The following is a 14,904-nucleotide window of genomic DNA, read 5'->3' on the forward strand; positions in this document are numbered from 1 at the left end:
CCGTCTTAAAATATCTACATTGGCTCCCAGTTCGCCTCAGAGTACAATTGGAAGTGTTGGTCTGGCCTTTAAAGCCCTAAATGGCCTTGGTCCAGAATACCCAAAGGAGCGTCTTCACCCCCATCCTTCAAGCCAGACACTGAGACACTCCAAGGACCTTCTGGCGGTTTCCTCCCTGAGAGGGAATCAGGCAGAGGGCCTTCTTAGTAGTCAAACCCCCCATGTGGAATGCCCTCTCATTAGATGTCAAGGAAATAAACAATTATTTGACTTTTTGAAGACACTTGAAGGCAGTCCTGTATATGGAAGTTTTTAATGTTTGATGTTTTACTGTGGTTTTATAATTTGTTTGGAAGCTGTCCAGAATGTCTGGAGCAGCCCAGTCAGATAGGTGGCATATAAATTTATTATTATTATTATTATTATTATTATTATTATTATTATTATTATTAATATTAATATTTATTATTATTTGGATGCTTGCTGGAGGAAATGCTTGAAATGTGAGGAAGCAGGACATCTCCACCCCAGATCTCCAGAACACTACCCTGGTCTGCCACCTGCCTTTCCGGGTACTGGGGCACTGGCTCTATATCTACCCCAGCGGTAGAAAGCCTAGCATGCCACTCATGGATGCAGTATCTTGCTGTTGTGGAAGTTTGTAGGAATAACAGAAAAATCGCAATTGAAATAGAGGTAGTAAAGCAGATCACTAGCTCCTGGCCAGGATTATGTAATGAGTGGGAATGCAAGCTGTGCAAATTTGCAAATTATTTGGTCAGGATGGATGTCAGTTTATGTTGTTTGTGGGACCCATAAGCCTACCAGCTGTTATTTCTGGGCTGATTCTGGAGAGATCGGTGGAGGAAAGATTATATGCAAAATGACCAGAGGAGCTTCCACCTGACCTTCTGAGCTCTCCACCTCCCCCACGCAGCTACATTTTTTGGCCACTAGGTGGCTAATACATTTTAAGAAGTTGAGTGCAAAGATTCCCCTCTGGCTGGGATTTGCAATCCTATTAGGAAACCACAAGGTGGTAGAAAGGAAGGAAAAGTGTAGCTTGCCAGAGCTTGTGGACTGGATGCTGACCATGCAGAAGCTGTTGAGTCTGGTGTGGTCAGGGTGTGCATCTGCCAAACCAAATCCATCAAGATTATTACAGTGGTGCCCCGCAAGACGAAAAACTTGCTAGACGAAAGGGTTTTCCGTTTTTGCGTTGCTTCGCCAGACGAATTTCCCTATGGGCTTGCTTTGCAAGATGAAAACGTCTTGCACTTTTTTTTTAAAGCCGCTTGAAGTGGCGCAGTTGCGACAGACCGTGCTTCGCAAGACGAAAAACATCGCAAGACAAAAAGACTCGCGGAACGAATTATTTTCGTCTTGCGAGGCACCACTGTATTTGGGGGGGGGGCTATGGATGGATATTGTTTCAGGAACCTCTGGTTTGCCAATGGCTTTAACGCCTTGAAATCTGCTCTCTTTTGTCTGGATGCAGAGTAGTCAAGTATTGGTTTTATTTTTTGAGGGAAGTTCTCTCTGGAATGATGTTGAGTCAAAAGAGTTAATTATACCTATCTGCTTTCTAACGCTGAACAAGAACAGAATGCACAATGCACAGGGCTCCAGGCCAGATACTAAGGGATTCTTCAGCAAATAAGTTAATTTGGAAAAACAGGAAACCATTAAAATCCTGGTCCTAGGTGCCTATATTCTTATGTGCCACCTGACAGTAGAGCAGAGTTTGTCCAGTAGGCTGTCTGGAATAATTATTTTCCAGAAATCATAGCTCAACTTTTTCACTTTACATTAATCAAATAATTCAATTTCAAGGAGTCCAACACAGAAAGCAAAAAGATTCTTTTAGCCATTCTCTTAGCCCCGACCCCTCATTTATAAAGAGGGAATACTAATACATACCCTCCAACATTTCTCCACTGAAAATAGGGATGTCCCCTTCGATAAGGATCATTTTACTATATATACCCCACACATCTTACTGGGATGCCCCAGCCACTCTGGGCAGCTTCCAACATATATTAAAACGTAATAAAACATTAAACATAAAAACACTTCCCTATACCAGATTGCCTTCAAACTGCTTGGGGGGTCAGATAATTCCATACCCTCCAACTTTTCTCCAATGAAAACAGGGATGCCCTAAGGAATGTGGGATGTAAAACACAGGAGCAGTCAATGACAACATTCCTAGAGTGTACATGTTAGAACATGGGGAGGGATGTCTGTCCAGCAAGCAGGTAAACTTCCTGGGGACGGACTTCCTCCGCATGTGACCAGAGGTGGGTGTGGCCTCACCTGTGCAGGTAATGACAAAAGCACAAGGCAGGCAGCCATCTCTCTCTCTTTGCCATTTTCCTTCGATGAGGAAGCATGTAAAGATGCCCTCTTGGCTCTCAGCCAAGAGAGGAGATAAGGTCTATCTTGCAACAAGATAGATTCTAAGTATATGTAACCTTTTTAAGCCTGTCTGCCATCTGGGATCATATTGTGAACAGATCGTGAGTAAACTCTTTTATACTTTTATAAAGACTGTGTTGTGTCTTGTATTTTAAGAGGGAGCAAAGGGGAAATTACCAGGGTAATTATTATAGAGGTTCTAGCAAACCTGTGCACACGTTACCGTTGCAAACTTAAAGGGGAATGTTTGTAAACTCTGCTGATATTTTGGGAACTTGTTAGCACAAGTTGGATAAGGATATAATTAGTCAATATATCCTCTCCTGCACCCCAGAACATTCCCACAAGGAAATGTGGGACATTCCAGGATCAAATTAGAAACCAGGACAGCTTCTCTAAATCAGGGATGTCCCTGAAAAATAGGGACACTTAGGGAATCTGCTAATACTAGCTAACTACTGTACATGGTAGCTATAAAGGACCCGACAGTTAAGTCCAGTCATGAACGACTCTGGGGTTGCAGTGCTCATCTTGCTTTACTGGCCGAGGGAGTCACCGTTTGTCCGCAGACAGTTTTTCTGGGTCATGTGGCCAGGCGAAACCAGAACAGCTCATGGAAATGCCTTTTACCTTCCCGCTGAAGCGGTACCTATTTATCTACTTGCATTTTGATGTGCTTTCGAACTGCTAGGTTGGCAGGAAGTGGGACTGAGCAATGGGAGCTCACCCCATCGCAGGGATTTTAACCGCCAACCTTTCGATCGGCAAGTCCCAGGCTCAGTGGTTTAGACCATGCTACCTGCATGGTAGCTATAAAGATGATTAATTATTGCACAGTGTCATCAGTGCATATGGCAATGTACTGAGCTGCAAAGGCAAAATCTCTGCCGGCTGTAGCTTACAATCTGAGATGAACAAAATGACAAAAACAAGACAGGAAGGGAGGAAAAGCAGAATTCAGGCAAACCCAGCTATATGCTTGGCTAGCTGGAAGGAACTGAAGATTAAGGGGATAAATATGACAGAGCCCACGTGGAATGAATGGGTTCTCAGGAAACTGAGAGTTTATACCTTATGTTCAGGGAGGGGCTTCCAAACATGGGGAAAACAAGTGCAAATGGGCAGTAATTTAAGGGAGTTCAAGACCACAGGCGGTAAAGTTGGCTGTGTAGTGTTCATAGGCAGGATTATAGCGAGAAACGAAGGTCAAATTACAAAATTATTCAGAGTGTCCCATACGTTCTAATGAAATTATTATGTCTACATTGCATTTCAGGTTATAATTAATACCAAGACAGCTAACAAGCAACATTCAATTATGTATTTTAAGAACACAAAACACAATAGTGACAAATTAAAAAAACACACCATCAGGTTGCTACTCATAGGGCAGCTGATGGTATATCACTCTGGGGGGCAGGGTAGAAGAGTTCTGCTGAAGCCTGCTCCTGCTCCCTCTCCTGGAACCCTTTCCACTGGGCAGGTTACAGTAGATCACCTGGAGTGGTTTGGCTGAGGAAAGTCCCAGTGGTTCTGGCTTTCTTTTGAGGCCTTTCTTAGGAAAATTATTCTATAAACACTAAGTACTGTTATAGAGAATGTTAAAAAAGAACTCCATCTTACTTGATCTTAGGTGGTTTTGACTGATGTTGCAAAATCTGATTGTCATCCTTTACAATGAAAAGATATTGATAAATTAGAATAATCTAGCAGTTTTTAAGCCAAGCATCATAATATTTTCACATTACAAAACAGTGCTTTTTAGTAGCTATCTGTGGTCTCTTGTGCATGAAATGGACTTCAATACAAGAACCACATGAAAATACACACATGCAAAAAGAAAGTTTAGGCACATTTTATACATATACAACTCCTGTACCCATGAAACCAGTGGGTGGGTGTATGACTAGAAAAAATGCACCTACATATAATTTTACAGATAATAAATCATTTTCTGATTACTCAAGGGGACTCAAAACTATAAGGACACAGAACCATAAGATTAAAACCATATTGTAGCTAAAAGCACTTCAGAACTTTAAATATAAGCAGAAGAAAAACACAGCAGACAGAATGTGCAAGATTTTTAAACGGAAAGCTGTTGAGCACAAGGTGTTGGCAAGGACAGCATAGGGAAATGTTTAAATGGGGAATCTCAGGGTGGAACATAGTGTGCTGTGTTAGCTTATGTGGTCAAGAACAGCAAAGCAAGGAACTGTGTGAGAGGTTATGGCCAAGGAGCAGACCAAGATCAAGGGAGCCAGCTGGAAAGAACTGAATGGAGATAGAAACCATGCAAGGCCATGGTCACAGAGATACAAGCTACGGGAAGAAGAGAAAGACCTAGCAGAGAGGAACTAACTCAAAAGTTAACAGGAGAGAAGCAAGAAAGGCCTGGTCCTAGACATGTGTAAATCTCTGCATGCACTGTATATTCTTCTGTGTGTTTCTTGTTCTTTACTTTTAAAATTCTGATAAATTACATTTAAAAATTATCTGAGATTTTCTGATCTATTAGCACTTGGTTCAGAGGGTGGGAAGACTAGTGGACACTGAGTAGTAGGAATCCTGTTGGAAAGTGTTTGGGTCACATTATAAAATGCCTCATCAACATCAACATAAAATCCTTACAAAGGTTGCCATACAACCTGGAGAAGTGTTATGCTCTAGAAACCAAGTATACAAATTAGGGAGAACCTTACCACCTCATTCTGCAATCCAGCTGCAAGGAAGAAGAAAAAAATATTTATTTTGAAAACATGTTTCTTGAAATATGTATCAATTAGCCACAAAGAAAGCATGCTGGTATCAAAGCTATTTAGTAGTTTTGCTCCAGGTTATTTTACAGAATAAGTCAGTTTAACACTAGACACATTTAGATTGCAAACCTTAACTAGGGAGTGAGTGGGACTTACTTCCAAGGAAACATGAACAAGCTTCCACACCAAGTGTGAAAAGTTTCTGGCAACAGTAATGTACCATTCAAGCAGCAGCAACACACACACACAGAGAGATCTATTTTTTTTTAAATGATATTTATTGAGAATTTTAAGGTTACAAAGAAATAAGAAGGAAAAACCAAGAGGGGAAAAAAGAAAGAAAAAAGTAGATAAAAGTAACAATTAAACAATACAAATCAATAAAAACCAAAGTCAAAAAGAAAAAACAAAACACACAATGCATCAAAATCTAAAAGCAAAAATAAACAAAAAATTTAAAAACAAATCCAATATTCCCAGATCCTTAACTGTCATTACCTTATTTCATCGACCTCCTCGCACCTCCCTTTTTTGTATTCTAGTTATTAATTATCTCAGCAAATCCTTTCCATCTTTCACAATATTCTGTCATTAAATTACCTTAATCTATTTTAACCTTATCTTACCATAAAAAGTCCTAAAACTTAAATCTTATTTATACCAAATTCTCTTAACCATTACATATTCTTACATAATTCTTTTTAACATTTCCGCTAAAGCCCAATAATTTCATTCCAACATTTTTCTAATACTCATTAATTTTACAATACTTATCTAAATGAATTTTTAAAACTTTCTTCCAATCTTCATCCATCTTCTCTTCTTCCTGGTCTCGGGTTTTGTCAGTCCTTTCTATCCCATCCATCTAGTCCATCAACCTGGTGACCTTATGTCCGAGGCTCTTAAGTCTCTTCCATGTCCCTTCCGCAGGTCTTCTTCATATTTATACCTGTACTTTACTTTGTCTTCTGCTCCTTTCACTTGGGGAGACTCCAGCTTGACAATATTTTTGTCCCTTCTCGACAAGTCAGCCCCTTTTCCATAGTCAACACCGAAATCCACGTGGTATTTGAAGGCATGTTTCAAGGCCCCTCCAAAGTTAAGGGCCCCCACAACTCCAAGCTCCCCCCAGCCCAAAGCCAGACTTGAAAAATCAAAACATCCCTGCATAGGGGGGTCCATCCAGCCCCCCATCTCCAAGCCAAACAGAACTCCATCTCTCCAAATCTGACTTTTTCCAGGTTCATTCGTCAAATCCAACAACTCATGTTCCTGCTGGGCCACAGCTCCCTCCATCTCTGTCCAGCAACAGCCTCCTCCTTCATCTCATCTGTCAAAGCACATTCCTGGATTAATTCCTGAGTGGGTTCTATATAGGTACCCACTGCCTGTCCAAAATTTCCGATCGCAACAGTCATCAAAACCATCTTCTCATGTAACTGTTCCAATAAAGCACTTGTCTTGCAAAAGGCAAGCACCAGAGCCTCCGAGTACATTGTTGTTCAAGGTCGAAGTCTGGTCCCACAATCTTAATCTATTACAGCTGCAAAGCTCCCCAGTTCGGTTTTAATAACAGTTTCACAAGCTCCTTCTAGGGCAGGGGTCTGCAATCCGCGGCTCCGGAGCCGCATGTGGCTCTTTTACACCTTTGCCGCGGCTCCAGGGTGGATACTAGCAAGGGGAGGAGGTGCATTGTGCGCCCTGACACTCCCTATTGTGGCGGGCACTGTACTGGCTGTGACATCGCATGGGGACGGTGCGTGCGTTAGTCACGCACCGTCCCGACGTCACCTTCCTGCCCACTACATTGTAAGGGGCATGTACGCTGGTCACTGCATTCAAGTTTCAAGTTTTATTGCGGCCAAAGCCAGTGACACTAAACACCACAAGATCAGACAACAAGAAATCAGCAACAACTTCAGAAAAGAAAAAAGGTTACACAAGGGAACTTCGCAGTGTGCCATTCAACAGAAGAGATTTACGCTTCCTAATTACTAAAGTGCAAAATTTAGCCACCTCATATGATATTGAGCTTGAGGAATCTTCCAGGAGGTATTTTCGAAGAATTTCAGGGGAGGATTCCAAATAATATTGAAGGGGTATAAATTTTGATAGAAGCAGTAAAATAAGTTGAACTCGTTCTTCACTATAGAATTCGCAAAATAGAAGAATGTGTGTGACAGATTCTACCTTATTAGACATACAAGGGCAGAGACGCGCATGCATTGGAACCCGCGTGAATTTGCCGTACAGCACTGCTGAGGGCATTGTCTCAAAGCGGGCTCTAGAGAAAGCCCATCTATAGGCTTCGTTAGTGATGTGATCTATACGTCTCCGGGAGTAGGGTGCCTTCTTGTTGTAATTCAATATCGTAAAGTCTCTGTGTGATAGTTGCTTTTGCCTTGTTCAGAGTTCCAATAAAAAGATTTTCAGGGTTTAGGCCAATTTGTTTGATCTTGTTAGTTATTTGCATAAGCCAAGGAGGATAGGGAACTGCGGCCAGGCAGCAAGGTAATAGTCCCTTAGGATTGTAATGGATTTTCAGCCGGAGGGATATCGCTTGTTCCCAGACTTTTAATTCCACTCTGGGCAGTCCTGCCTCTTGCCTCAAGACTGCATTAGGTGTACACTTAGGGGTAGCAAATAATGATCTTAAGAATTTAGATTGTACTGTTTCAAGGGTCTTAAGGTTGGCAGAGGGGCTAATTTGAGAGCCATATAGGAGTTGGGCTAAAGATTTTGCCTGAAAGACTGTTAGGGCCATCGGGAGGAAGCCAGCTCCTTTCCTTCTGAATATTCTAAGGATAGCATTTGCACTTCTTTTTGCTGATATAGCTGATGTGGTCAAGTGTGTTGACAATTTGGCATTATAAGAGAAAGTAATGCCTAAGTATTGGAAGGTCTTAGTCTGTTCAATGGCGTTTCCCTTTACGCTCCAATTATCCTTCCTGAAGGAGCGGTTAAAATGTACAATTTTGGTTTTGGCAAAGTTAATTGTTAACAGTTCAGTGTTACATTGGTCACTAAACTTTCCTAGGGCACGTTTCAGACCCACTTTGGTTTGAGAGAGAAGAACAGCGTCATCCGCATACATTAGAACTGGTACTTTTCTGCCGTTGGAGAACACAGGGGGGTGGGTTTCAATTTCACGGCAGCATGTGACCAGGGAGTTAACATAGATGTTAAATAGGAATGGGGCTAATAGGCATCCTTGTCTAACTCCTCTTTGGACTGGGATTTCTCTAGAGAGTCTGCCGTCCTGTGCAAGTCTTATCTGGAGGGTATTGTTCTCATGAAGCTTAATCATCAGAAGTAATAACCTTCTGTTAATACCCATATTGGCCAATTTGGCCCAGAGCCTACTCCTGGATACAGAATCAAATGCTGCCTTTAGGTCCACAAAGGCCGCATATAATGACTTTTTCCAATGTTTCGCATACTTATAGACAAAGTAATCCAACACTAAGCAGTGGTCACTGCATTGAAAGGGGGCATGTACGCTGGTCACTGTTTTGAAGGGGAGTGAAGAACACACACACACAAAAAGGTAACTTGTTAATTTAACGTTTATTTCTATGAGGAGGAGTAATTCTGAGGGGTCAAACAAAGAAATAATTTTAAAAAGTGACAAAAAAGTTATTTTTATAATGACGAGTTTTGCGGCTCCCAGTTTTTTTTTCTTCGGAAACAGGTCCAAGTGGCTCTTTTTGTCTTAAAGGTTGCAGACCCCTGTTCTAGGGGAAACAATTTCTTTTTGTATCCATCCTTTTTTTTTAAAAAAAAGCAGATCTAGCAACAAAGTTTTCCTTTTTTGGATATTTTGTCAATATTTTGTTCCTTTTAAATGCGAAGGGGAACAATGGAATCAATATGTTTCTCTTCTTTTAACTATCTGTCAAAAACGTTTGTCCATAGTCAAAGAACTTCCCCAGAACGTCTGTCCTGACACCCCGCTCCCAGGTTCAAGATGGTGGAAAATTGCCTTTCTTTACTCTCTCTTCTGCAGGTTTAAACAGTCTAAAAAAAGGTTCCCCCCTCTTCTCCTGCTTCCAAGGGGGGTTCAGTAATTTTAAATAATGAAATTTTGGTCCTTTACAGACGACTTTCTAAACTCTAGCTTGCCGTGTCTTTGCTTCAATCTATCTACAAAAAGCAGAAGGCGGACTTCCTGTTTAGACCGTCCCGCTTCAGTGCCAAATTAAAAAAAATTCTTAATCCAATTTTCCGTTCTATTCACGGGCAGTTGTTTAAAATCCAATTGTCCACAGAAAAAAGTCAGCGCTCTCCGGCAACAGCAATGCGACTTCACTCCGTGAAAGAAGCAGTCGATTCAAAGCACCGCGCCACTCACCCCACGTCGCTCCGGATCCCCGAAAACCAGGTTTCCCCGCGAGTGGGGGGGGCGCAAAGGTGCCAGCCAAATCCCACGTCCACAGGCTTCTCCCGCCTGTGGTTTTTGATGGGTCTCCACCTCGCCGTGGCGGTTCAGACCCTGTTTTCCACGGAGCGGGTTCCTCCCGATCGGAGGAAATCCGCCATTGCCAGAGGCGCCAACCCGGAAGTCCCACACACAGAGAGATCTAAGGCAGTTATGGTGGGCTTCCAAGCTGGAGGCCTACTTAGGCCCATCTGACTCTGAAATTGGCATGTGAGGCTGTTTCGAGCAAACTATGCCACCTGCCAGTTACCTGACATCACCTTGGGTGGAGGCATATATAAAATCTGCAAGAACTTTAGAACATCGGACTGTTTTGTTAAACAGCCTATATAAGCAAATCCTTATTTTGAATCCTTATTTTGAATCTGTTGGTTCCTTCAAAAACTTTATATAACTAGATGCTGGAAATGAACTTCAGCACCATATGGTACAAAATGGCTTATTAAAACAATGGCAATTGGTAAAATTAACAAATTTTGTATGGAGAATAAATTCCTCTTTTCCTTTGGTCTTGTTATTTGAAAAGTTGAGATCTTTTATGATTTATGATCAACCATATTATTACTTTCTCTTATTAGAGGCTTTTTTCTGTGAATTCTAATTTGTAACTTCATTTCTTTTTCAATAAAAGAAAAAGACCAATAAATAAACTTTATTGTTGGTAAACTTTCATTTTTGTTTTGTATTTATGTACTTAAGCCTAAATTGGTTTGTTTGTTTTTTGTAATATTGAATTTATTCTGTGATTGCTAAATTGTTGATTTTTGTTATTTTGATTTTACTGACAAGTACTATACTTTGTATATTTGTATTTCCAGTGTTCTGTATTTTGATGTTTTGAATGTCTGCTATAAGCCACTTTGGGCACGGCTCATTGTGGAAAGTCCAATCAATCAATCAATTCAAAGAAAACAGCTAAACCTGGAATGAACCACACAATGGAATTACTCACTTTGTATTAAACTGTTAGACACCTGCTCTCATTGGCCACAAACTGGAAATCAGCAACATTGTTTATTGTTTATAAATTTATTAAAAATGCAAATAAGAAATCAATAAAAAACTACCATACTCATCTGAACACTGGCACTGTAGTACAATGTAACACTGATTTATCCTTTGCTTGACTCAGGCAGTAAAATGTTGCATCCCAAACTGCAGAAAAGCAGAAAGTATGTAGCGACTGAAGTGTTAGGGACATGGGTGGCGCTGTGGTCTAAACCACTGAGCCTTTTGGGCTTGCTGATTGGAAGGTCAGCAGTTCGAATCCGAGCAACAGGGTGAGCTCCCGTTGCTCCGTCCCAACTCCTGCTAACCTACCAGTTCAAAAGCACGTCAAAGTGCAAGTAGATAAATAGGTAGCACTGTGGCAGGAAGGTAAACACAGTTTCTGTGTGCTCTGGCTTCCGTCATGGTGTTCCGTTGCACCAGAAGCAGTTTAGTCCTGCTGGCCACATGACCCGGAAATCTGTCTGTGGACAAACGCCGGCTCCCTCAGCCTGAAAGGGAGATGAGTGCCACATCCCACAGTCGCTTTTGACTGGACTTAACCGTCCAGGGGTCCTTTACCTTTGTTGTTGTTGTTAGTCTTTATGTCTTCCTCCAGGTCACTAAAGGGAATGTTCTCCAATTCTTTTATCGTATTGGCCTACCATAAAGGGCTACAGTAAGGATTAATGAGCTGATGTGAGGTTTCAGGACATATGAAATGTGTTACAGAAATGCAAAATATTATGAAGTACTTGAAGTTCAAATGGTTGCAGTTAACTCACAAATTCCATTTTGAATCACTATTTCACTTCTGTGTCTACTACGTGGTTTAAAATAATTAGCCAAATAAAGGAGAACGACATTAGGCACTTCTAGCACTCTTTAAACGTGTGTGTGGCTGAATTTGTGTGTGTGTGTGTGTGTGTGTGTGTGTGTGTGTGTGTGTGTATGTGGCTGAATTTTTGCCTGTAGAATTTTGAACTGAAGTTCCTTCTGGGAATCATAAAACTGCTTGAAGAGAATATTTTGTCTGTCAAATAAGTAGAAAATGACTGCTCTTTTGACTCTTACTTGGCTACCTTGCTTCACTTTCTACCTTAAGGAGTTTGAGAAGGGTTTTATTTCTCAAAGAGGAAAATATTATCTCCATATTCTCACTGGGATGTGCAGAAGCAGTCAATTCAAAGTTATATATCTTTCATATTTCCCATCAGATTTAAACTAAGCTTTGAAATGCGTACAAGATCTATGTGTGCTGTCCCTAGCTTCTTAAAACAGAACACCTCCTAATTACTGCATTTAGGTATAGGTTTCTTTATTCTCCATTCAAAATACAAGGGAAGAATAATAGAATCAAAGCAAATATTCAGTAATTTCAGTGTCTATGACAGAAATCTGTACATTTAAGAAGTAGCCCAAAAGCCAATTAATAAAATACCATACGCTTATAGAAGAAATTCTGGCAACTGTAAGGAACATTCTTCGACCCTGGAGTACCACTTCCAGTTTGTAATTTTTTACAAAATAAATTTTTTAGACTTCTCTGACCAGCAGCATCTCTGTTATTCTTTAGGCATCAGGCAAAGTGCACACTGTTCTTTCAGGCTTTCAGCTGTGTGTAAGATATTTTAACGGACTTACATCACTGGTTTATACTTGTTTAGAAGTTGATCTGCTCTCTTTTCTTTTTGATTTCATTGTATTGCATTTTGTTGTGCTATATTATTGTAAGCTACCTTGAGACCATTCTATGGCAGAAGCAAGATAGAAAGGTTGAAAATAAATTCAGTCTATAATTGCAATGTCTCTCTACCACACGTTTTCTGAAAGTCACACCTTTTTGTATACGAACCGCTTGCATGCTCACACACATACATGTTGCCACCCTAATCATAAATATGAATATATTTATGTATTTGTAAGTTATTTGGAAAAACAAGTGTTGCACTAGCTCTCGTAACCCACTTGGCAGGTTCTACAAGGCCTCTCCGCCTCCCAGAGGGGAGGAGTTGTAAGTGGGAGCAGCTTCCCGCAGCGGCAGGGAGGCATCTCCAGCTCCCTGCTTCTGATTGCCTCTGCTGGTGTGGCCAAGCCTTTCAGTCGGCCAAAGGGGTGGGGTTAGATGCATTTAAGCAGGCACTGCAGCTCTCTGACCCCAGTCAGTTCCTGCTTGCATCGGATCTCCCTCCCTCCCCTCTTTGGTCAGCTTCCTTTGCGTATTGACCTTGCTATGGACTTCGGTTGGACTGGTAGGACTTTTTTTATCCATTTGGCAATTTGGCACCAGCCTCTTGGTTTTCTCGTCTATCTCATAGCAACTCATCACAACTTTCTGGTATTGGCGGTTAGGCATTGGAATAGGTGTGCTGTGTTGGAGGATTGGGTATGGGCCATCATCTACCCCTCCTCTTTGGGGTATTCTGTTAAAGGAATCCGGCGGTCGTGGATCCTGTCCAATGCCCTGCTGGTGGCTAGGGCCATGGCACGACCTCCGGTGACATCATGGGGAAGCTTCCAGTTGTATTTGCATCAACAAGCTTCTCCCACTGGTTGTTAACCCTGAAATGACTCCCTGCTGAGAGGGGTGGAGTCATGTGTTGCTGTTTTATCCAATGCCTAAAGCAATACTACTCACATGCTGTAACCAATAAAGTTGTGGCCTAATTTTTCCCATTAACCTAAAATAATGTGTTTTTGTGTCTTATTATAATCCTATGCAGGTGGTGGGTCCTCGACTCACAACTAGGTTTGCTGATGGTTGTTCCCCAATAAATCCTCTTCACAGGGAAACTTGTGCAGTGTAAATCCTGATTCTACTTGGAATATATCACACAGATTTTGAGGCAGGCAGGGTCAAAAGCATTAAAAATTCAGTGAAGAGTATTTACCAGGGTATAGATGAAAACACGCAAAAGGTCCATTAGGATGGCACATCTGAGGTTTCCCATCCCATAAGAATGCATATAAGTAAGTAAAGCACTGCTTACCATTGATGGCTTCCTCACATCTTTGAATCCAAATAGTAAAAGCTGTGTCAGCACCTAGCAGATGAAACACACAATAGTCTACTGCAGTATGACATCTACTATAAGATTTGATAAGCTTTTATGCTGTGGTGACAACTGTCTACATAGCAAACACAGGCTCTTGCTAGAATCTGAGATTCCCAGCCTTTCTAGCTTTTACTGAAGAAGACAAAGGGAGCAAACTTATAGCAATAGCTGCCAGGAGGAGCAGAAGCGGAAATCTAGTTGGGCTGGGAGGTTCCCAGGGCAGCTGGGCCCAGGGGATCTTAAGTCCTGAAAAAAGTGTGTTCCAGGAATGGGGCAGGCTTGAGCTGGATCCTAAGACCATTGAGCTCAGTCAAGTGGCCTGGCAAACTGCCATAAGTTCAGCTGGCAAGAAGGGTGATGTAACTCAAAATGCTTTTTCTCTCTCTGCCATGCTTAGGCAGTAATTTCTTGAACAGAGTCTGGATCTGATGCACCTTATGCTGGTTTAACATATGCCACGGCTGCTTCACACTGGCTTCCTGTGTTGCTCCTTACGTGGCAAAAAGTGTGGCTCTCAGTCACACACAAGTAACCTACCCGTGACAATATCAACCTATCAGCAGTTAACTTTGAGATATTGTATTCAACTCTGGATTACAGAAAAACTTTTTTGATTACAAAATGCCATTATAGAAGGATAGCATAGTAACATAGCTGTACCTATACCAACTATTTATTTAAAAAGCATTCAATATTGAACCAATTGACAAAGGCATTCAATGTTGTTCCAGCTTTCAATGCTACTTAAATAGTTTGGTGATCAGATTTCATTTAAGTCCATAAAGATGACATCTATCATGGAGGGTATGCAAACTGGATGTCATCTACACTCTAGCAAACTATGGTTGGTTAACTTTAATTATGGTTAGTGAAAACAAGCCAACTTTAAACCATAGTTTATAAAGGTGGCTTGTTTTCCTTAACGTTAGTTAAGATTAAGCTTCTGATCTCCTCTTCACAGTTACAGGGGAGGGGTTTGTTATTGGGATGCCTAACCACAATATGATTCACTGTAATGATGATGTTGTGATCTTGGCTGTTAGTCCTGGAAGACCTGCTCTGTCTGGCGGGTGTTTTTCACCTGGCCTGGGAGGGTGAGACCCTGACTGACCCCACCTACAAAAACTGAAGCTGCTGAACAGACTCTTGGGCTGTTGTATCATTTGGGGGGGGGGTTGCTGTTACCGATATTATTTTTTTGCATCTTTAATTTAGAGCTTTTCAATGCATTATTTGTGATAACTAC

The 14,904-nt window shown here is 41.4% G+C and overlaps 2 protein-coding genes across 2 annotated transcripts in view; both read right to left on the bottom strand.

Moving 5' to 3' along the window:
- The window catches only part of LOC309539254 (uncharacterized protein), a gene marked incomplete at its 3' end in the record, with an annotated part of 159,514 nt that overhangs the window by 75,902 nt on the left and 68,708 nt on the right, over positions 1-14,904 (bottom strand). The window lies entirely within an intron of this gene.
- SUGT1 (SGT1 homolog, MIS12 kinetochore complex assembly cochaperone) overlaps positions 1-14,904 on the bottom strand; it is a 49,724-nt gene that overhangs the window by 18,686 nt on the left and 16,134 nt on the right. Inside the window, exons 6-8 of the mRNA XM_082234623.1 lie at positions 13,593-13,646; positions 5,121-5,140; positions 4,042-4,088 (exon numbers count right to left, since the gene is read on the bottom strand). Coding sequence (XP_082090749.1) covers positions 4,042-4,088; positions 5,121-5,140; positions 13,593-13,646 — 121 coding nt within the window. The remainder of the gene's footprint in view (positions 1-4,041; positions 4,089-5,120; positions 5,141-13,592; positions 13,647-14,904) is intronic.

Source organism: Podarcis vaucheri, assembly GCF_965113315.1.
Source record: "Podarcis vaucheri genome assembly, chromosome: 8".
NCBI classification, from domain to species: domain Eukaryota; kingdom Metazoa; phylum Chordata; class Lepidosauria; order Squamata; family Lacertidae; genus Podarcis; species Podarcis vaucheri.